The sequence below is a fragment of the Anabrus simplex genome, chromosome 2, assembly GCF_040414725.1.
Source record: "Anabrus simplex isolate iqAnaSimp1 chromosome 2, ASM4041472v1, whole genome shotgun sequence".
Lineage (NCBI taxonomy): Eukaryota > Metazoa > Arthropoda > Insecta > Orthoptera > Tettigoniidae > Anabrus > Anabrus simplex.
The window spans coordinates 814,207,060-814,230,964 of record NC_090266.1 but is presented as its reverse complement, the minus strand read 5'-3'; the positions used below and the strand labels follow the sequence as shown (position 1 = coordinate 814,230,964).

The 23,905-nt window shown below is 38.5% G+C and overlaps 1 protein-coding gene across 1 annotated transcript in view; it reads right to left on the bottom strand.

Annotated features, from left to right (window-relative positions):
* The window catches only part of LOC136863695 (uncharacterized), a 415,056-nt gene that overhangs the window by 22,135 nt on the left and 369,016 nt on the right, over positions 1–23,905 (bottom strand). Inside the window, exon 22 of the mRNA XM_068226041.1 lies at positions 1,895–2,142. Coding sequence (XP_068082142.1) covers positions 1,895–2,142 — 248 coding nt within the window. The remainder of the gene's footprint in view (positions 1–1,894; positions 2,143–23,905) is intronic.

Here is a 23,905-nt window from a genome sequence, read left to right as displayed (position 1 = left end):
TCGCGCAACATGACCTGACGGCAGTTGATTTCCACTCAGTGGTCTGGCTAGATGCATTTGCTGACGGTACCTAGTGTCTACAGTGTACTATGCTTTCTGGTATAGGCTAGAGCAATTTGGTTACATTCATTGATCTGTCTCAGTCTTATTTTTGGCTTTGACAAAATGAAAGTGACTGAGGTATGAACAATGCTAGTAATGCCATTCCTTATGCAGCCAGTCCCTGCTATGAATGGTGTGAAAATGTTGCTCATAGGGTTCGTTGGTGCATGCATTTCAGTGGGCTTGGCAGACTGATATGTAATAGTAACCTCTGGCTCGGTGAGGAAGGTAACGGCAAACTACCTCACTCCTCATTTCCCTAGTACGCCTTTTCAGTAATGCCTAGGCCATCTATGACTGCCGATGGCGGAGCTGTTGAAGATCCAACCAGCCTTCGGGCTGAAGACGAAACATACATACGGTCTGGTTGGCATTAAATGAATTTAATCTACATTCGTAAATTCGTAATATTTTAGAAGTTTTGATATGAAGTGGAACAACAATTTTAATGAATCTACTGTCAATATTTTTACGTGAAACTTATTTTAAGGAACTGAAGAAACTTTCAATTGCATCATCGTCATTTATTACACTGTACTGCATAGGGTCAGGTAGGAATTAGCTGTAGACCCTAATTCCTTTATCACACTACATCAAGCGAATTTTTCATCTGATGATGTTTCAACATGCACGTATTTTAATTTATCAATATATCATATGAATGTTAATTTTATTTATATTATGTGACTTTTAATATATTAATTTTAAGTTACTTCTAGACAGCTGAATGTGGTCTAATGCGGCCTAAACATGTCCCGTTGTTCTAATATGATGATTTTAAAACTTGGAATTGTAAATAAACTTATCGGTATTGACCAGGTGGAACCGATATACTATTATCAGAAAGGAAAGTGAAATTATAAAATAGTTGTACATTTTCTATCCCATTAAGGAAACGGTGAAGATGTTAAAGATGACCATTTCTACGAGATAGTTCCACTCTATCTATCTCATATACTGCTACGTTAAGCGAACGATTTCGTTACGAATGCTGAGTACCATATTATCTTCTTATGGGTAATTATTTTTTGCTAAGTTGCTAATTCTCTATATTAGTTTCTTGTATTTCAAATATTATTTTTAAATGTTTGCCTTGTTTGCTTAACCATTTCACTGCATTTCGGAATGAGCTATGTCCATTACTTAATAAATTTTTTCTTTGCTCCATGAGATCGTACATTTCCGGCAGAGCGTTTTTGAAAGTTGAATGTAACTAACAAAACTGAAGTAGGAAACATATTAGATGGAAGTGCTTCCATGTAAATCATATGAATGTAAGTTCTTTTTATGTATGTAACTTTTAATATATTCATTTTAAGTAGATAATTTGCATCCTGTGCTTTATTGTTCCCTGTAGATTCTTACTTCTTTCCATGATTGCGGATCAACTTGAACGCTTATCTTTTTCTGAACATTTGCAAAGTGAAAGTAGTGGTCTGTTATATATACGCTCCATGAAAATGTTTTCGCAGTGTTGGCGTATAGCTGAGATATGTTCTGAGTTATAACCAGATTGAAAAAAAATTGGGAATATAGTTGTAGAAAATTATGACTTTTTTCCAGATCAGTAAAATGTTGATAGTTTACCAAACCTTAGAATATTTCTAATCAAGTAATTGAGATATTTATACAACAGTTGTTTTAAATATGAGCTAGGTATCTAGATTCATGTAATGTATTTTGCCAAATGAAACGATTAATGTCATGAGATTTTCCTGTGAAAGTGGCATAATAAAGTTTTATATAAATTGTCAATGCTATAAATATTCAAATGCGTTGTTGAAATTCTTACCTGCGCTAGTGTAATACCAGCACCTCCATGAGATCGTACATTCCCGGCAGAGCGTTTTTGAAACAACACTCGAGCGACCAGTACAAATACTATACAGTTTATAAATAACATTGTACAACATGGGGCTAGGTAGCTGATGTAGTAGGTGTAAGTGTTGGTTGGAGACAGGAGGCAGTAGTCTGAGTCCACTGACTGATAAGCTTCAATGTTAGAAGCTACCGTTGCAGCAACAATCGCCAGAGGAATACCTGAAACATTACGTTACATCATATATGTACTGTACAATTCAGAAAAAAAACGTGTTTGATAAAGAAAGGCATGGAAGTAATAGCTCAAGTGGCAATCAATTCGACATTAGTCCACACTGTATAACGCTCAGTTTAGAACACAATATGGCAACTGCAATATAGAACACATCCTCCCCAGTCAAGATCGAAAATATCCATTAAATAGAACAGTTTAATGCATAAGGTTGAAAACAAAATATTTCCGCACTCAATAACAACCAAACTGTAGTATTACCTAGGAATGAGAAGTTGTCAATATCATTTCTGAACTGAAAATGTTAGCTACTCCAAGAAACACACGTGATCCCCTGGCCAGAGCACAACACGGCATGTGTTCCTTCAGCTCAGGATATTACGAATATGCGGATCCTCTAATATGTTTCTTACCAACGAGTAAATATTGTAGATCAAAGCTTCAGGTTTTTTAATTACATTTATCAAACTATAGAGCTTGTCGAAAAAATCGCTAGAGGAATACCTAGAATAACGAAACAACAGCATTGTATCATTTTGCATATGGAATTGAATGTCAAAACAGAGTATGCTATATATATATATATATATATCTATCTATATATATAAAATAACTTGTCCTGACTGACTGACTGACTGACTGACTGATTCATCATCGCCGAGCCAAAACTACTGGACATAAAGAAATGAAATTTTGGGGATATATTCATATTAAGATGTAGGTGCTCGCTAAGAGAGGATTTTTGGATATTCCGTTGCTAAGGGGGTGAAAAGGGGGGTGAAATTTTAAAATGAGTGTAGCCATATCTCAAAACTTTAAAAGTTTACAGATGTAAAAATTGGTATTTAGAATCTTCTTTAAAATTAAAGAAACACGTATTTTTTTGTTTTCAGAAAATCCCAATAGGAGGGGTGAAAAAGGGTGAAAATGGGGGAAAATGGGTTGAATACCTTTAATCAGGATACCGGTACTTATATCTCAGAAACTGAAGATATTACAGACCTGAAAATTGGTACTTTTGATCTCTTTTAAAAATAAAGAAACACGTATTTTTTTGTTTTTGGAAAATCCAGTTAATGGGAGGGTGAAAATGGGGGTGATTTTTAAAATGAGTGATTCTATATCTCCAAACTTTTAAAGTTTGGAGATGTAAAAATTGGTATTTAGAATCTTCATTAAAAATAAAGAAACACGTATTTTTTTGTTTTCGGAAAATCGCAATAGGAGGAGTGAAAAGGGGTGAAAAATGGGTTGAATGCCTTTAATGAGGCTACTTATATCTCAGAAACTGAAGATATTACAGACCTGAAAATTGGTGTTTGGGATCTCCTTTAAAAATAAAGAAACACGTATTTTTTTAGTTTTTGGAAAATCCAATTAATGGCGATTAAACAGGAGTGACAAATTGGGGTGAATTTTTTGAAGGAATATATCTACAGAATATCTTGGAAACGTAAAATGTTACAGATGTAAAAAGTGGGTGTTTGGAATCTCCTGTAAATGTAAAGAAACATAGGTGATTTGTTTTAGGAAACTCCGCTTAAGGGGAACTCAAAAAGGGTGAAATTTTAAAATGAGAATTTTTACAGTATATCTAAAAAAACTTAACATGTTACAGAAGTGAAAAATGGTATTTTTATCTCTATTAAACATAAAGAAACGTGTATTTTTAGTTTTCGGAAATACCACTCGGGTGGAAGGGGGGTGGGGGTGAAAGTGACTGAAAATGGTGTTGAATTCTTTTAATTAGGCTACTGAAATCTCAAACATGAAGATGTTACAGACGTGAAATTTGATATTTGCAATCTGCTTTAAAAGTAAAGAAACAAGTATTCTCTGAAAATCCCTTGAAGGCGTGGGGGGGGGGGGAGGTGAAAGAATTGAAAAATTAATTGACTTAATTCTATGAGAATACATACATCTAATAAATATAAAGTTGTTACAGACGTGAAAATTCGTATTTTGATCTCCTTTAAAAACAAAGAAAAACGCATTTGGTGGGGAAACCATCTTGGAGGGCGGGAGTGTAAAGGAGTTGAATTCCTTTCATGAGGACACATAAATCAAAAACTCTGAAGAAGTTAGAGTCGTGATAATTGGTATTTAGAAGATCCTTTACTATTAAAGAAACAAGTATTTTTGAGGGGAAAATTCACTTCGGGGGGGGGGGGGGAGTATTGTGAAATGAAGTGAAAAAAGTAAATTATTTTTATGTGATACTTATATTTCAAAGCTGAAGGTAATAGACGTGAACATTGGTGTTTGGAATCTCCTTTAAACATAAAGAAACAAGCATTATTTTAATATTTTTAGGGGGGGTGGCGGTAAATAAACTTAACGGCGTTGGGGTGTAGAAGGAGGTGTATCCAATTGATATTACTGTTATTAATGTACTTATAAGTATCCTCCGTTGCTCAGGCGGCAGCGCGCCGGCCTCTCACAGCTGGGTGCCGTGGTTCAAATCCCGGTCACTCCATGTGACATTCGTGCTGGACAAAACGGAGGCGGGACAGGTTTTTCTCCGGATACTCCGGTTTTCCCTGTCATCAGCCATTCCAGCAACACATAATAATAATAATAATAATAATAATAATAATAATAATAATAATAATAATAATAATAAAATTCCGGACCGTCGTCAAATGTGCGGACCGCGCTGGTAACGGCTCCTGGACAAATGACTAAGAATGCAGCCCGGCCGCGGGTTCAGTGCCGCCAAGGCACCCAATATGACACCACGCTGGATCTCCTGAAGGATTTTATCCATATTAAAAATGATTATAGGAAAAGATGGCAAAGATTTACGGACCCAACTGACCGGGAGGAATATCTGAGCCTAGCCCGGGAAGTACGAAATCGATTGCTGGAAAGGAAGATTGAAAAATGGGAGGAAACGTGCCGTGAAATAATAGAAAACCAGTAAGATCGGGAATTTTGGTGGATTCTCGCAGAAAACGAGTCAGTTCGCGAATTTCGGGGGATTATATATCTAAAACAATAAGCATTCAATTATAAATTTCAGTATAATACCGTAGCGAAGCACGGGTATCTTGCTAGTATATATATAAAATAACTTGTCCTGACTGACTGACTGACTGACTGACTGACTCATCATCACCGAGCCGAAACTACTGGACATAAAGAAATGAAATTTTGGGGATATATTCATATTAAGATGTAAGTGCTCGCTAAGAGAGAATTTTTGGATATTCTGTCGCTAAGGGGGTGAAAAGGGGGATAAAATTTTAAAATAAGTGTATCTATATCTCAAAATTTTAAAAGTTTGCAGATGTAAAAATTGGTATTTAGAATCTTCTTTAAAAATAAGGAAACACGTATTTTTTGGTTTTCAGAAAATCCCAATAGGAGAGGTCAAAAAGAGTGAAAAAGTGGTTGAATGCCTTTAATCAGGATACCGATACTTATATCTCAGAAGCTGAAGATATTACAGACCTGAAAATTGGTACTTTTGATCTCTTTTAAAAATAAAGAAACACGTAATTTTTTGTAAAATCCAATTAATGGGTGGGTGAAAAGCGGGGTGAATTTGTAAAATGAGTGCACCTATATCTCAAAACTTTTAAAGTTTACAGATGTAAAAATAGGTATTTAGAACCTTCATTAAATAAAGAAACACGTATTTTTTTGCTTTCGGAAAATCCCAATAGGTGGGCTGAAAAGGGGTGAAAAATGGGTTGAATGCCTTTAATGAGGATACTTATATCTCAGAAACTGAAGATATTACAGACCTGAAAATTGGTGTTTGGGATCTTCCTTAAAAATAAACACGTATTTTTGTTTTTGGAAAATCCAATTAATTGGGGGGGGGGGGGTGAAAAGGGGTGAATTTCTAAAATGTGTGTAACTTATATCTCAAAATTTTTAAAGTTTATAGATGTAAAAATTGGTATTTAAAATCTCGTTTAAAAATAAAGAAACATGTATTTTTTGTTTTCGGAAAATCCCAATAGGAAGGGTGGAAAAGGATGAAGAATGGGTTGAATGCCTTTAATGAGGATACTTATATCTCAGAAACTCAGGACATTACGGACCTGAAAATTGGTATTTGGGATCTCCTTTAAAAATAAAGAAACATGTATTTTTTGTTTTTGGAAAATCCAATTAAAGAGGGTGTTCAAAAGGGGGGGGGGTGAATTTTTAAAATAGTGTGTGTATATATCTCAAAACTTTTAAAGTGTACAGATGTAAAAATTGGTATTTAGAAACCCCTTTAAAAAGAAACACATATTCTTTTGTTTTCGGAAAATCCCAATAAGAGGGGTGAAAAAGGTGAAAAAAGGGTGGAATGCCTTAAATGAGGATACTTATATCTCAGAAACAGAAGATATTACAGAACTGAAAATTGGTATTTGGGATCTCCTTTGAAAATAAAAAAACACATATTTTTTGTTTTTGGAAAATCTAATTAATGGGTGTTAAACAGGAGTGACAATTTGGGGTGAATTATTAGAAAGACTATATCTACAGTATATCTCAGGAACGTAAAATGTTACAGACGTAAAAATTGGTATTTGGAATCTCCTGTAAAAGTAAAGAAACATAAGTGATTTGTTTTTGGAAACTCCACTTAAGGGGAACTAAAAAGGGGGTGAAATTTTAAAATGTGCATTTCTACAGTATATCTCAAAAACTTAACACGTTACCGAAGTGAAAAATTGTATTTTTATCTCTATTGAGGAAACATGTACTTTTGTTTCCTGAAAAAACAATTGGGTGGAGGGGTAAAGTGACTGAAAATGGGGTTGAATTCTTTTAATTAGGATACTGATATCTCAAAAGCTGAAGATGTTACAGACGTGACATTTGGTATTTGGAATTTCCTTTAAATATAAAGGAATGTGTCCTTTTTGTTTTCTGAAATCCACCTAAAGGGAGGAGGGAAATTGAAAAATTAATTTAAATATTTGTATGGGGATACTATTATCTCAAAAACGAAAGATTTTGCAGACGTGTGAAAATTGGTATTTGGAATCTGCTTTAAAATTAAACAAACACGTATTCTCAGAAAATCGAATGAAGGGGTGGAGGTTAAAAATTGAAAAATTAATTGAATTAATTTTATGAGGATACTTACATCTAATAAAAACTGAAGTTGTTACAGACGTAAAAATTGATATTTGGATCTCCTTTAAAAGCAAAAAAAGCGCTCTTGGGCGAAATCATTTTGGGGGCGGGGGTGAAAAAAGTTGTATTCCTTTCATGTTGACACATATCTCAAAAATGAAGATGTTAGAGTAGTGATAATTGGTATTTAGAAGATCTTTACTATTAAAGGGACAATTATTTTAACGGGAGATTCACTTAATGGGGAGAGGAGTGTGAAAGGAAATGAAAAAAGTGAATTCTTCTTATGGGGATACTTATATCTCAGAAGTGAAGGTAACAGACGTGAACATTGGTATTTGGAATCTCCTTTAAAAATAAGGAAACGCCTTCTTTTTTTTGGGGGGGGGGTAAATCATAATGTACTTATTCTGAACATAAACTGATCATTTTTAATCTTTCGTGGGTTCGTTTTCAAGAACCATATATTCCTTTGGGATACATAAAGTTAGATAACAGTAGATTCTCCTGGCATATAAATAAAAATTTAAACACATTTGAAATGAACGATATGAATGATATTGACCGTGCAATTGTGCACCTCTATAATAAGGTCAATAATTCGCAGATGTATATCATTCGTGTCGCCAGAAATCTCGCGCACTTGCTTACGCGCGACGATGGTGCTTGTCACATTGTCAGCAATGACAATGATAAAGGATGTACTTTACCGCCAAGTAGCCAAGTAGCGGTCTTGCATCTTGCTGTGGGTTCCAGACCATCAATAATAATAATAATAATAATAATAATAATAATAATAATAATAATAATAATAATAATAATAATAATAATAATAACGATGTTCTGGACCGTCTTCAAAATATGCGGACCGCGCTGGAAACGTGTCCTGGCCGGGTAATAATTATGATTGCAGTCCGGCTGCGGGTTCAGTACCGCCAAGGCACCCAAAACGACACCACGCCGGATCTCCTCAAGGATTTGATCCATATTAAAATGCTTATAGGAAAAGATGGCAAAGATTTAGGGACCCAACTGGCCGGGTGGAATACCTGGACCTAGCCCGGAAGTATGAAATCGATTGCTGGAAAGAAAGATTGAAAAATGGGAGGAACTTTGCCAGTAATCTCTCAGAAAACGAGTCACATCACGAACTTTGGCGGATTCTCTCAGAAAACGAGTTAGATCGCGAATTTCGGCGGATTATATGTATGTAAAACATTAAGCATTCAATTATAAATTTCATTATAGTACCGTAGCGAAGCACGGGTATCTTGCTAGTACTGTATATAATAAGAGGTTGGTTTATACATTTCTCAGAATGAAAAACGAATGGTATTTCTGTATCGGTCGCGTCCACGGTAAGAAGGAAATGCAATTTTCAACTTTCCGTATTCTCTGTTTGTCTGTCTGTCTGTCTATCTATCTGTCTGTCTGTCTGTCTGTCTGTCTGTCTGTATGTATGTATGTATGTATGTATGTATGTATGTATGTATGTATGTATGTATGTATGTATGTATGTATGCGCTTCAGGAGAGAATGGATCAACAGAATTTAATAAAAAACGGTATGCAGAATTGGGGAAGAAGCTACTACAGTCTAGGCTATAAATTATTTTATTCGTGCTGGATGACAGATAGTTTAGGGAAACACCCAAAATTTAATCCTCAAATATCTATGCTATTATTGGTCCTATCGATTAACACAATATAACAAGAGTTATAGAGCATACAATTTACGATCACTTAGGTCTTATACACTTTTACCGTACCAGCTACGATAACAGATACATTCACGAATTTATACTTTTGTTGCTTTGTCCATGTCAACGCCCAGCATCGTAACATGGAAATATTGTTCAATTATGTTAACTGGCGGTGGTGGTGTTATTGCTTTGATTGTCTTAAAATTAAAAACCGCGTGCTCACCAGCCCATGTCGGCAAGGATTGTCGAAATGTGAAAAAGTCTCGAAGGAACGTCATGAATGGAGGAAGAAGGACTCCCTTTACATTGGATGTCCTAATATTACAGTCAGAATAAAACTAGGTGCGAAGGTCTACAATATCGAAAGTCCATACAATTGATCAACAATAACAGTACATTGACTATTTTTGCCATTGATGCTTTCACGGCCCGTACTTATAGACATGATACTGTATAGGCTTTTGGGATTATGGCGTGTCAAGAAAATAAGGTGAAATTCTTTACGTTTCGCAGAGAAGAAGATCTCGACTGTCCACGAGAAAGGCTTCTTAAACAATGACTTTTTACATTTAGACGTTATAATAGAAGTGAAAGTGGTACGTTCATTCGCCACTAGATGGCTCCCTGGACGTGGCACAGCGCCAGCGTTCGAAGCGGAAGCTGACCGAACCATCCGAATCAGTCTATTTCGTCTCAGTGTTTTTCAAATTCGTACATTTCAGGCTTGTGTCAATGTCATACACCTGTCATTGTCATATGTTACGTACACATGTTATGTGAATCTCTTAGACTGATTCTGATAGTTCGGTCAATCTCCGCTCCGAGCGCTAGCTCTTTGCCACGTCCGGAGAGCCATCTGGTGCCGAATGAACGTATCATTTCCACTTCTATTATAGCATCTAAATTTCAAATGCCATTGTTTAAGAAGCCTTTCTCGTGGACAGTCGAGATTTTCTTCTGATGGTGCAACGCACAGTTCTCTGCGAAACGTAAGGAATTTCACCTTATTTTCTTGACACTGCATAAGCCCGAAAGCCTATACAGTATCATGTCTACATTGACTATTGTTTATTGAAATCTGCTTTGTCTCCTCGGCTGCCACTGTTCTCCGATAGATGGTATTACTATTGCGTGCCAAGTAGAACAGCTGACAGAGAGAGGCAGCTCACATGTGTGCCCCAGAATATGGAGAACAATATGAGGGTGGAGAAAAATATATTCATGCACATGATAAGTAATAGTCCCGTCAACGACGGGTACTTCAGCTGGTTTAGATATGTGGGGCAAAGTTCCGACACCTCAGCGTTTCTGAAAACAGTAAAAGTAGTTGGCTGGACGTAAAACCAATAATATTACTATTAACAAGCAAGCTTGGAGATTTTACGTGACTGTCGATATCGTAATCAGGACCAACGGGACCTCCAGATTACGTTGAAGCAGACTCTCACAGACGTAACTTTCCGTTTTAAAAAGCAAACATACCCACATTGGCTGAGATCCGAAGTGAGAAGCCAGTGGCGATATCACTTGGCTATCACGCCTCTTTCCAACAACAGACAATAAAAAGGGACTGGAGAGGAAGAAGCTGTGTTCTTGTTGCACTGGATGTAGACAAGCCTCGCGATGCGACAGAGAGTTTGTATGCATGCTTTCAACTCACTTGTCCAAATTTTGGAGAAGAATATTTTTAATCCTACAAGAAATATACGTCTTCAATGATGAGGGCCTTCATGCAGTGAGTTCTAACGAATTATGCTGTCTTTTCTCGGTGAAATGAATTACCTACTTGGAACGCTTTCTACCGTTCTGGGAACGATCGTCTTCAGCAGTGACCCTCACGATAGGACGACTTAACTTGCGGTGTCCGTTACCAACAACTCACTTTTATATAGTGTGTACAACAGTGTGTCGGCCCCACGGTGTAGGGGTAGTGTGCCTGCCTCTTACCCGGGGGCCCCGGGATGGATTCCCGATCAGGTCAGAGATTTTACCTGCATCTGTTAGCTGGTTCGAGATCCACTCAGCCTACGTGATTACAATTGGGGAGCTATCTGACGGTGAGGTGGCGGTCCTGGTCTCGAAAGCAAAGAATAACGGCCGAGAGGATCCGTTTTGCTGACCACACGACACCTCGTAATCTGCAGGCCTTCGGGATGAAAAGCGGTCGCTTGGTAGATCATGGCTCATCGGGGCTGTTGCACCATGCGGTTTGGTTTGTTTCGGTTTGGTTTGTACAACAGGTGCTGTTCGTAACAATCAGTGCCTGTATTTCAGTACTCCTCTCCTTTAATTGATGTTCACGTTCAGAATTGACATATACCGGGCGAGTTGGCCGTGCGCGTAGAGGCGCGCGGCTGTGAGCTTGCATCCGGGAGATAGTAGGTTCGAATCCCACTATCGGCAGCCCTGAAGATGGTTTTCCGTGGTTTCCCATTTTCATACCAGGCAGATGCTGGGGCTGTACCTTAACAAAGGCCACGGCCGCTTCCTTCCAACTCCTAGGCCTTTCCTATCCCATCGTCGCCATAAGACCTGTCTGTGTCGGTGCGACGTAAAGCCCCTAGCAAAAAAAAAAAAAAAGAATTGACATAAGCACTAAATTGCTAAACAGAAATGTTGCCCATTCCATGAATTGTAAGTGTAATTAAGTTAGTTGATAGGTAGTTTTAAAGGATCCAACGGTGAGTAACAAATGTAATACAGTTTAATTTGGTGTCATTCTCTTGAGTTGAAGTGACTTAAACTAAGGTTAATGCCAATTAATTGGGTTATACATTTGATATAAAGTAAAAGACGTATATGATAATAGTGTCTATTGCAAAAATATTGTATTATATTTGAAAAGCATATTACCAATTAGAAGTGTAGGTACGCTTCAATTGGAACACATAATACGACCGACCGACCATAACAAACTCCAAATAATTGAATTCGATATAATTGGCCGGTTTCTCGGCGGAATGGTCAGCGGGGTGCTTTTCAGTCCAGAAATTCCCAGTTGGGCTGGGGATTTTGGCCGCGCCTAGTTAATTCCTTTGGTACGTCTGTCTTGACCGTCATGTACACGTGATACAACACACTACCAACGAAACACTGAACACATCCTTCCACAAATGGGTGGCGTCAGAATGAACATTCGGCCGTAAACTGAGCTGAATCCACATGTGATGCCGACGCCAAGTAATCGAAGATAAATAAATAAATAAATAAATAAATAAATAAATAAATAAATAAATAAATAAATAAATAAATAAATAAATAAATAAATAAATAAATAAAGGAATAGAAATTAAAGTCGACTTAATTCGTTGTAGAAGCTATATACGCTTTATAAATTTACAGAAATTCTGGTATGGCCCATCTCATAATGAACGATTAGAAGGTAAGGTTATAAGTTATATGAATATCATACAATTTTATGTATTTTCTGATTTAACTTATCACTTCTAATGTTACTTGTTTGACAGAATAGAGGGTTTTAACGTCGCACCGACTCAGTTAGGTCCTTTGGTGACGATGGGATAGAAATGAGCTGACTGGAAAGGGAGTGGCCTTAATTAAGTTTCAGCCCCAGCATTTGTAACTCGCTCGGTAGAACTGAGTTTATTTAATAACAATATTTGGTATTTAAACCCGGAGTGTCTGTAGATAACATGAACGTTAACTACTGAAACGTTATTCTGGAGTTGTTGTTTGTTAAAGAATGTATGGTGGAAAGATTTTAGCTCATCCGATTACCTTAATATATTCCAAGTTTAATCTCAATTAGATCATGAGGACAGCGGATTAGTATTTTACGGAGTTTTAATACTTACATACTAGCCAATGTTTAAGTAAATAAAATTGAAGCTAAGTACTAGGATTCCATTTGAGACTAGACGTAAGATTCGGTTATGAGTAAAAGAGAGGATATATTATGTTATATTTTTCCTAAAATTCGAGAAGCTATGTCTGTCGGGTTTTTACGTATACAATCCCTCCGTCCGCTCGATCATTAACATTGTTCTGTAGAAGCACATAATAAATACACCAGTGTTCATATTTAATCGGTTAGGCCAAAAGTAGAGGATTCGCTTCATACACAAATATTCTTTAGAAGTAATTCTCACTAGATGATTTCGAATTTTCAGATTAATTTTAATTCCGTAAAGCTTTTTCCTGTTATTACGTAACTGACTGTAAAGTTCGTAAAAGTTAGCCCTACGAAAGTTATAACTCTCAACTCTTTGAGGTTTAACTGTTGCTTTCATTATTTGAGCTACTTTTGAATAATTCTACTTCTTATATACTTTTTAACTCTTTTTCACTTCTTAAGGCACAGCACAACGAAGCCATATATGATAGGCAAGGAGCGTAGTCGTATGTAAATTTTACGAACGGCCTCGAGGTTGCTTTCAACCATCATCGCAGAATCGTCTGTAAAGCGCAGCTGAGTTATTATTCATTCTGGCTTATTAATTCCTTCAGTTACCTTTAGGTTATTACTTACATTTACGAAGGCAGCCTGTACGCGTTAAAGAAGTTTGGGGACACTAAGCTTCATTACGGTACTCCTGGTCTAGTATGTCCTTCCGTACAAAATGAATACTCTGCTTCATCCTCACAAGTCCATGTTACTCATCGGTTTGCGTACTCGACACTTGCTTCTTTAACATGGTAATGAGTTTCTCCGATTCAGTCTTACTGAATGCCTTCTCCAGATCTTCGGTATAAGAGAGATACATGCACCTAGATTATTTGCCTCATTCTGTTTTCTACAATCATTCTTAATACTAAGTTTCTTTAATCCCCCTCTGCCCTCCTCTAACCAAAAATGTTCTTCCGTTGGCATCACCCCCGGTTTTCTTTCCTTCCCTTCAGGTATGGCGAAATTTATACTTGTTAACAAATGATGTGTGGCACTTATTACATTTTCATGATTGTTGGTACCCCGATGTTAAATACGGGACTTTGAGTTTTAAAAGGAATTCGTTTCAAAACTACCACATGCATCGGGCAGGATTTAAACCGCGGCCACCTTAGAGAGAAGCCAGTGACTGTGCCACTTGGCAATCACGCTCCTAACTTCCCGTATTAACAGTACTCATATTAGAGTGATCCGATAAATCTATACGAATCTGCTGAAGCTTCTTAACTGGTTGAAAGAAGGTGATGAACATGCTTCGTACAAAGGCGACGGGCTAATAAGTTATTCCGCAGGACGTCTGGTAAAGAGACAACTTAGTTTTAATGCCAAACAACATTTAAAATTTATTTTTATTGCTTGTGTAATATGACACAATAGGCCGTTTTACAGGAAAGTTTTGTAATATCGTCACTAGTAAACATGTTCCTTATGAGTAGTTTTTACACACAAGTCAATAGATATACCACAATGCACGTTTCTGTTTTCGGACGGGGTTTAATTTTGCTTTCATCTACCCTATAAGCCAACGGCCGTAGCCGTGTTGAAACACCGGATCCCGTGAGAACTCCGAAGTTAAGTAACATTGGGCGTGGTCAGGAGTTGGATGGGTTGCCACGCGCTGTTGATGGGGGGTAAGGGAATGGAGGAGCGGAAAGGAACTGGCCACCCTACCGCACGTAAACTCCGGCTCAGGAATACCTCTGCGGAGGTTCGGACCTGCCTTCGGGCAGAATAACCCTTACCTACCTACCCTATAATAAGTTGTGGAGAAGTCAGTTTCTAGTCATCAACGTGATAAAACCTCTGCGTATATTATATTTCCTTCGTAAGGAAGGGAGAGGGCACAGTCTATTATCTACGTAACGCAGTCCATGGAATATCATAGAACTTCGACTCTTGTGAAGGTTTCAGTAGACCGGATCTTACAGTATCTACAGCTTCCTACCTTCTTTTTATATCTCGCTCTGGCACTGCATTGTCCTGTCTCTCATTTTACACGTCTATACTATTAAACAGAAAATTAAATTTATTAATTCAAAATGTATTTGTTAAGTTTTAGAATTGTGCAGTGCAATTCCGTCTGGTCAGATAATATGTCTGTATATGACTATGGAAGAGGAGCAGGGATATAGGAATACTAAAACATTTTATGCCGGGCTGAGTGGCTCAGACGGTTAAGGCGCTGGCCTTCTAGCCCCAACTTGGCAGGTTCGATCCTGGCTCAGTCCGGTGGTATTTGAAGGTGCTCAAATACGACAGCCCCGTGTCGGTAGATTTACTGGCACGTAAAAGAACTCCTGCGGAACTAAATTCCGGCACCTCGGCGTCTCCGAAGACCGTAAAAGTAGTTAGTGGGACGTAAAGCAAATAGCATTATTAAAACATTTTATAAAATACATTCTAAACTGCATATAAAGTATAAGCATATTTATAGGCTCAGAGCAAATTGGGATGAGTCTTGTAAATCTGCCATGTTATTAGCCAAATGACAAATTGACACTTTTCCAAATACTTTATGAGCTAGTTAATAGTTGGTAGCATTAATCTAACAAACAAAAACACACTCGCAGCTCTTAGAGGTCATGCTTTCAATAACGCCTTCTTTATTTTGTAGTATAAGCACAGTAGTGGCATAATAAATTATGTTCCCCACGCTCTAGAGAGAAGATGGCCTCGTCAGACTTAGTTTTCAACATGGGCTTTGATATATTCCTTTATAAAAATATGTACCGGGTGAGTTGGCCGTGCTGTTAGGAGCGCGGCTGTGAGCTTGCATCCGGTGGATAGTGGGTTCAAACCCCACTGTTGGCAGCCCTGAATATGTTTTTCCGTGGTTTCCCATTTTCACACCAGGAAAATGCTGGACTGTACCTTAATTAAAGCCACGGCCGCTTCCTTCCCATTCCTATGCCTTTCCTATCCCATCGTCGCCATAAGACCTATCTGTGTCAGTGCGACGTAAAACAAATAGTTTATAAAATACTCAAAACAGGCAGAGACTGCTAACACACAACTCAACACGTAAAATAAATACAGCGATGATATTGCAGCCCTCTACGATTTCAGTCATCAAGTAGGGAGGTCGGCAGATTTGAAACAGTCTTTCTTGCCGTTTTACAAGTCTGGCCGAATTACAAGACTTGACTCTATTGTACCCGCACGAGACGGACTGTGTATCATGATTAGAGACATATTTGAGTAGTAGGGCAAAGTATGTTCTAAAACAATGGTTGCTGAGTCAGCATTTTCCCACGAGGTCATTGACCCCTAGTTGAGTAGTAACGATCCTGCAACGAGGTCATTGATCCCTAGTTGAGTAGCAAAGCTTTGCAGGTTCTAAACCATTGAACGTGGAACTATGCGTTCGAGAGCAAGCCTAACCTTACATATTCCATTGGAGGGGCCTAATTGGTCAGGGAATAGTCCAGGGTGCTTTTTAACCACCCTAGGTGAGGTTATAACGCCATACGCATACGTACGAGGGCAATGCAAACCTCACTGGTCAACTTGGACTGCTTTTGACGGGCGACTTTGGAGGAGCTGAATCGCACGGGCCCCACTTGGAGGAGCCGAGTTGGTGAGGTCACGGACCCTTACGTACGAGGGCAATGCTAACCTCACGGACTCCTTTCGAGGAGCAGAATCGATCGGGCGCCCATGGAGGAGCCACAATTGGTTAGGTGACCTGCAGATGAGGTAAAGGAGGCATTATGACGTGTTAACCTAACCCTGCGCGCAAACGCTAACCTAACCTCACACACAGGCTCCCCTTGGAGGAGTCAAAACGGTAGTTGAGGTTATGACATGTTAACCTATACTCGCTACCAGTAACAGTAACCTAACCCCAGACGGGTTCCCCTTGGAGGAGCCGAACTAGTGAGCAGCTGTAGCTGTGGTTAACACGTGTGTTAGCCTAACCTTGTCCACGAACGGTAACCGAAACTCGCACAGGCTCTTTGTCGTCTCCCCCTTGGAGAAGTTACAGAGCTGTGACGTAATAAGTGCGGGCGATTTAAAAATGCATGCTTATCTTTACATAACCGAACGCGCATGCCTTCTCCTGAAAAAGCTGTGACGTCACAGCGTGACAAATGACTATCAGATCCCACTGCACACATATCAGTGCGCTCTCGTGGCGACTTTGTGGGATACCGGGCGATTTATAAATGCATGCTTATCTTTACACAACCGAACGCGCAAGCCTTCTCCTGACAAAGCTGTGACGTCACAGCGTCTGTGATTTGAAATGCGGACTGCTGGCTAAGGGTGCATAATGTTATGACCTAACGTGTGTCCATTCCTTGTCCCGTTTCCCTACGGTTTGGATTTGTAGAGAGACGAGTCTGTTAAGATGGATTCTTATAGAGATGTGACGTCACAGCGTGGGTGATTTGAAATGCAGATTGCTTGCTATGGGTGCATGGCATTATAACCTAACTTGTGTCCATTCCATGTCCCGTTTCTCCACGGTGTTGTGTTTGTGGTGAGATGAATCTGTTAAGATGGATTTTTTATAACCGCATGCCCTTCCTGACGTCAATCTCATCATGGAAGATAATAAGATGAAATGAATGACATGATATATGATAGTAGGAAGGGAGAGGTTAAAACCCGGTAGTGGCACATAGCCTTCTCCTGTCGAATAGCATCGAGAGGTCTGCTCAATGCTTTACCTCTCCACCCGACGGATAAATAACTATCAACAGTGTTATATGCTCCCCACACCATACGAGCACTTCGGAGAGGATTGTACTTGAATCAAGGCTTTTATGAGCATACAATTTAGTAATTAAATATTGTATACCACCACCTAACTTACTATGCCAGGCTGAATGGCTCAGACGGTTGAGAAACTGGCCTTCCGTCGCAAACTTTTCAGGTTCGCCTCACCTCATACACGACAATGTAGAGAAACTGGACAAGGTTTGGTCCTGTCAAGATTGATTTTTTATAACCGATGCTCTTCCTGACGTCAACCTCATCAGGGAAGATCACAATATGAAATAAATGACATGATACATGATAGTAGAAAGGGAGATGACAAAACCCGGTAGTGGCTCATAGGTTTCTCTTGTCGAACAGCATCGAAATATCTGCTCAATGCTTTACGTCTCCATCCGACGGACAAATAACTATCGACACTCCTCCTCTTCCTCCTCCTCTTCACCCTCCTCCTTCTAAAACGCATTTCTACTTAGTTGTGTACCTGTGCCAGAGTTGACTCCGTTTCAGGCCTTGTACCACTTTTCAAATTTCATAACAGGGCAGCGAATCAAACACATTACACATACTTTATATGTAGTTCTATAATAGCGGGACTGAGCATGTGCCATACTAAGGTAACACTGTTTTAGCATGCAACGATTACGTCGACATGGTTATGCATGTTTAGACTTGTCCGTTATCAAGGTCACTCTCTAGTAATCTCAAGCCTTTATATATGCTATAATTGAGAATATTTTCTTTAGTCTCTAAGATACTGTGATAGAGAGTAGAGCGCTTTATTCCATCATGACAAGAACATTAGTAGTTGATGTACAAGGCTTTAAAGTGAACGGCAACAAATTTGTGTTCAAAGAGGTGGCTGTGTTGGATTTTACTGTATTGTGGGCGCCAAAACTCGTCAGTTTAGTATTTAGCCCACCTTTCCCTTACTGTCTGCAAACTAATGAAAACAAAAACAGACACAATGGATAGAAAAAAGTAGTTCTGCAGTGGGAAGAAAAAGCAATACCTTATCGCTTTCTAGCTATGATCATGAACGCTTATTTGTCAAGAGCTGATCTTGTTTTTAAAGGGTTGTGAAAAGAGGGAATGGTTGCGTGAGTATCTACCGTCAACATGGGAAATTATCGACATGCATGAATTAGGATGTCTATCATTTAAAACTCTTCGCAAGGAGAATAGCGGAGAAACAATTAAACTGTCTTCACGCCATGTGCGCATGCTCTTTGGTTGTGTCGCAGTGCATGCCGGGAGGTGACCAACATATGTAAATTATAGTGTCGAAATGACAACAGTGTGAAAGAAACATTTTTATAGACATCATGTCAGTTCAATCTGATAATAAGTGTAACGCAGTTGAAAAGGCAATCGTAAAGTTTTATGCTTCCAAAAAGAAATTAAACACTTTTACTGAAGAAGACCTGAATACATTACGAAAGCCATTTTTGGTGAATATATCTGCGAATACAGTAAAGATGATCTGGGATAAAGTGCCTCGTGAGTGGACTCAAGATCATAATTTTTCAGAGCTTCAAAGTTAGTTTAGCTAAGAGACCTTCAGTGAGACTGTGCCGTATATGTCAACTCATTAACCTGTATCACGGACCTAAAACTAACGAGTTGTCTTCGCTTATAAACACCTATCATGGCTACGAAAAGAGTAAGCAAGCTCTTGCACAGAAAGGTGAAGAAACGTGCTGGGAGGAAGGCAAGGAGGCATGCTGGGCATGGACTCATCAATAAGGTGATTGATCTTCTTCCTTTTAAATTCATCTTCCTAGTTACCAGTACTGTTTCCCTGAAACTCGACTTGACGTCCGCTTGGCACGTGGTCATCCTGGTATTAAAATGTTAGATGCTGCCTACAAGGAGCATGACATTGCTCGTCGTCAAACAAACCTGAACTAAGACGTGTAACAGATGAAAATCTGCTTCGTAAAGCTATGCAGCGTGATACGTCATCTAATGCTACAGTTGCCGAGAAGATAGCGGCACTTGTCATTGCCGGTGAAATAAAAGGCAAAGTGTTAATGGGTGGTGGCATTAAAAGGCGAAGAGAGTAGAAATAATCTATGTAAGAAAGGACAGAACAGATTTACTTGAAGAAAGAAGAATGTATATATATTAAAATAAATACGACTCATGAAACATAATGCAGGTGTTGTTTGATTTTTTAATATTAATCCTACCCTACGCCATGTCCTAAATTAACTGGTAGTAATAATGTTGACTTGCAAGTTTGAACTTGTCTTATGCAGTAGAAGAAAGGAGAGGTAAAGGTTCCAGAATTTAAAAAATCAAGTTGTAGAGTACATCCTATTTATTAATCCGTGAACTGAAAATGTTATTAAAACCAAGCCTATTCACATACAGTTTATTTCCACGACGACGGATAACATATTCGATTAAATAGTGATGAAGATATTTTGTTTTCTGCAGTTCTTCGCCATAGAATTCTCCTTCAATAGGCTGTCCTGAAGGATCGCGAAGTAAATACGTAACTGGATCAGTAAGCTTAACACTCCTGATTTGAAACGTTTCTTTGCTCCAGTTAGGTGTGTATCCTTTTGCAAAGATAGACTTGTATTTGCTGATGTGAAGGGAATCACCTTTTTAAAGCGATGGTAGCGCGGATCAGCCGTTTTGATGAATAGCGTGTAAGCATGGTGTATTCTTAGTATCAAGACGTGGCTTTGTGCCGATAGTGCTATCAGGTGTTTCGTTGTAGGTAGACACGAGTCTAGGTAGCAGTTCAATCCAACGATAAGAACCTTGAGCTGTAAATTCTCGCCACATCATTGTCTTGAGTGTCCGATTAAACGTTCTACAACACTTGTCTTGAGATTGCTGTACGTAGAGTGGTGATGAATGTCAAGTAACTTGAGGTAAGAAGAAAAATCCTTGTTGTAAAACTCTTTACGTTGATTATTTTGAAGTAGCTTTGGGCAGCGATTTTGATTGTTCATCAATGTGTTTAAATGCGTCTTTGAATTCAGCTGCTGTCTTAGAACGCACAGGTTATGCAAAAGCAAACTTAGAGTACAGATCGATGACAGTAAGTAGATACTTATACCCCTTATTGCTAGAGGCATATGGAATCATTTCTACTAAGTCTGCTTGCCAGAGATCACCTTTTACTCGTGTTATAACGCGTCTGCGATAGTAGGTGCGACGAGCTGATTTATTTAACTTCTGTGCGATCTTATCTTTACGGGTGAGGTCTTATCTTGACGAGCCATTACTGAACAATATCCGCATGACATAATTCTGTCTCTATTTCTAGAACTTCTGATTCGTGACCCTTGTGACCAGCATCTTGCAAAGCCCTTAGAATTTAAAATCGTTCTACGAGTAAGTTATGGTCATTCAAGTATCTTACATCTACATACGGCAATAAAGGCTTGTAGATAACATTAAGACCACGTGCAGTCGGTTGATGTGACGGAAACAGCTTAGAAATAAACTCTCGATACTTGCAACTCTTATTTGCATTTACAACATCTCTCCTCTTGTAATTACGTCGTGTTGCGTCAGTGGCAAAAAATATTGCTTTATATTTTTTAAAATCATTTTGTGAAATTATATCCTTGCAGGGTATTCATGAGAAAAGAAGTTCTAAAGGAACTTTGGTAGGTTTAGGGGGAACACCTTTTACGATGAGACTGTTGCCAATAAACTTAACATTTACATTACCTATCCAGAAACAGTCGTCTTCAAAGCGAATATCGGAGGTTGTGTCAGTTTGTCCTGTAAAGTGTTGTTCTATGTAAAGAGCAAAGAGAGATCCATAGGTATTTTGAATAAAAGTCTTAAACAGATTACGATACTCTGATATTGTGTTCATAGCCTCAGACAAAGAAGGCAGATCTTGTGTTGATGTAGTAGATCTTCCAGCAATAACATCTGTAGTTAAAAACTTAACTCGCTTAGATTGTGAAGTAGAGTTAAGTTGTTCTTCCTTATCCTCTTCTTCATACCTATCCTGCTTCTCCTCTTCCTCATCCTGCTTCTCTTTTCCTTGCTCTTCAGCCTTTTCTTGTTCTTGATATTTTCTCAAAAGTACAGAGCAATATTTTGTAAACGTGACGAATTATTCATGTAACAAAATGAGGAGGATTTCTTTCTGCGCTGTTTGCTGGACTAGCAGCTTTACGATCTTTGCTGGGTGGTGCTAGTGCTATAGCAAGAATTGTTAACGCTATAGAAGAAACGAAGCAACAGTTGAAAGAGCGTGAACGTCACAACAAGACAATGGATGCAATTGCACTACGAGGCAAAGGAGTACACATGAAGCTTGCGCCATACAAGAAAGGATTTGGCATCTAAATATCACCAAAAATTTCTACTTAATGCACTGCCACAACGAGCTCTAACCCACGAAGTTTTTACGTTTGCTAAACAACTAGGAATTCATTAGTTTCGCGGTGTGTTTATGCGCAAAGAACTACCAGCATGCCCACGTGAACGTGAGAGTACTGTAATTAACTTAGACAACAGTCGCGGACCTGGAAATCTTTACGTTGCCTACGTAAAACGTAAATATAAAGTATGGTGTTTTGATAGCTATGGAGACTTAATTCCTCCATTTGAGCACATACCTTATTTCGGAAGCGGTGCAGACATTGCGTACAATAAAAACCGTGTGAAGGAATTCAATACACGCATGTGCGGGCGATTATGTCTTATGTTGTTATATCAAACCCAGACAGTAGACAAAGAGCGTCAGTGTGCACGTGATGACCAAGGGTGTAAGAAATTTAGCTGTACGCAGAGAAGGACCTGAAACATCCGTCTACTTTAATCCACCGATCTAACTAGGTCATCAGCCACATATTCTTGGACTTGTCTCGTTTGCAAGCTACAATAAAATCTATAATGTGCGTGATCGCGTAAACAAGTTCTATTACGATGAGTATGTGCTAACGAAAGCGTCAGGCAGTTATTCTGTAGACGGTATTCATGACTACATTGAAGGTACGTTAATTGAACCGTTTAGTGATGAGAATTTTAGTAATAATAATTACAAGTTCTCAATTACTGTGAGCAACATCACAGATATATGTGTTATTGAATCTTCATTCAAGATTGACTTCAAATCTAACCTGATTTGATTGGACCATTGCTTGGATTTTCACCAAGGGAGCTCATACCGAACGTACGTTATGAGTCTGACTAACCTATAACACTCATCGATGAGCATCACGTAAACATCACTTCTAGTATTATTACAGACTTGTACAGTAATCAACAACCTTCACACGTCGTGCACGACTTTATTATTGCAGAGGAAAGTGGTTATTCGTGAGAAACAGACAGTAGTTCTTTATCATCCTGAATCTGTAAAACAAATTAGTAACATCACTCTTAGGCTTGTGAATAAACATAATCAGCCTACTAATTTAGATCGGCACACGTACGTATCTTACAAACTTCATCTTAAACCAGTATAAAATTGTATAAAACACGGTGGGCATTCAGGAGACATACTACGTGTTTGCGAAGACTCAACTAGTAAACAGATGACCATAAGCAGATTCTCCTAGATTTAGGTTATACGCTACTACAACAATATGTAAGAAATGCTAGACGTTATGAGCTAGTAGAAACTCCTGAATGTGTAGTACGAAGTGAGCTTCATTCTTATCAGTCTTTTACGTTTGGACTCAATAACAATGATGAAATTCGCTTTATCATTAATCAGCAAGCTGTATACACCCTACCACACGAAAACTACCTCTATATTGAAAGACGTCTAGATAAGGCAGATGGAAGTGGACCAAGCACATCTCAACTAAACAACCATGGTCTAGCTTTTCTCTTTTCTGAAGCGCGTTATGAAGTAAATAATGTGGAAACAGATAGATCGAAGTATGTTGGTATTACAAGTGCAATGAAACTCTACCCTTCTTATACTGTAGTGATGAAGAAAGTAATATTTTACGGATGGCAGGATGGTGCCCGAAAGCTAATAACAACTGGATGATTAATCGGGACGGTACTTCTTCTGGTATGTTACCATTAAAACATAATCTCGGCTTTGCTGATGATTTTAGACGTATTATAATCAATGCAAACAAGAGCTAATTCTGATCGATGATTGAAGTGATTAAAATTCACTTAAAACAGCAGAATCACCAGTAGACACGAAAATTACTCTTCATCATATATTGTGGTAGATTACACATGTAACATTATATGATCGAGAAGAGCTTCGATTGCTCAAGATTGTAGAAAATGACGCATACAATTTCGGACATGGGAGCTGCATGAGTATCCTGTGTTACCACGTACAAACAAGAACAGCTGGGCTGTTAAATCGTCACGCTTTACT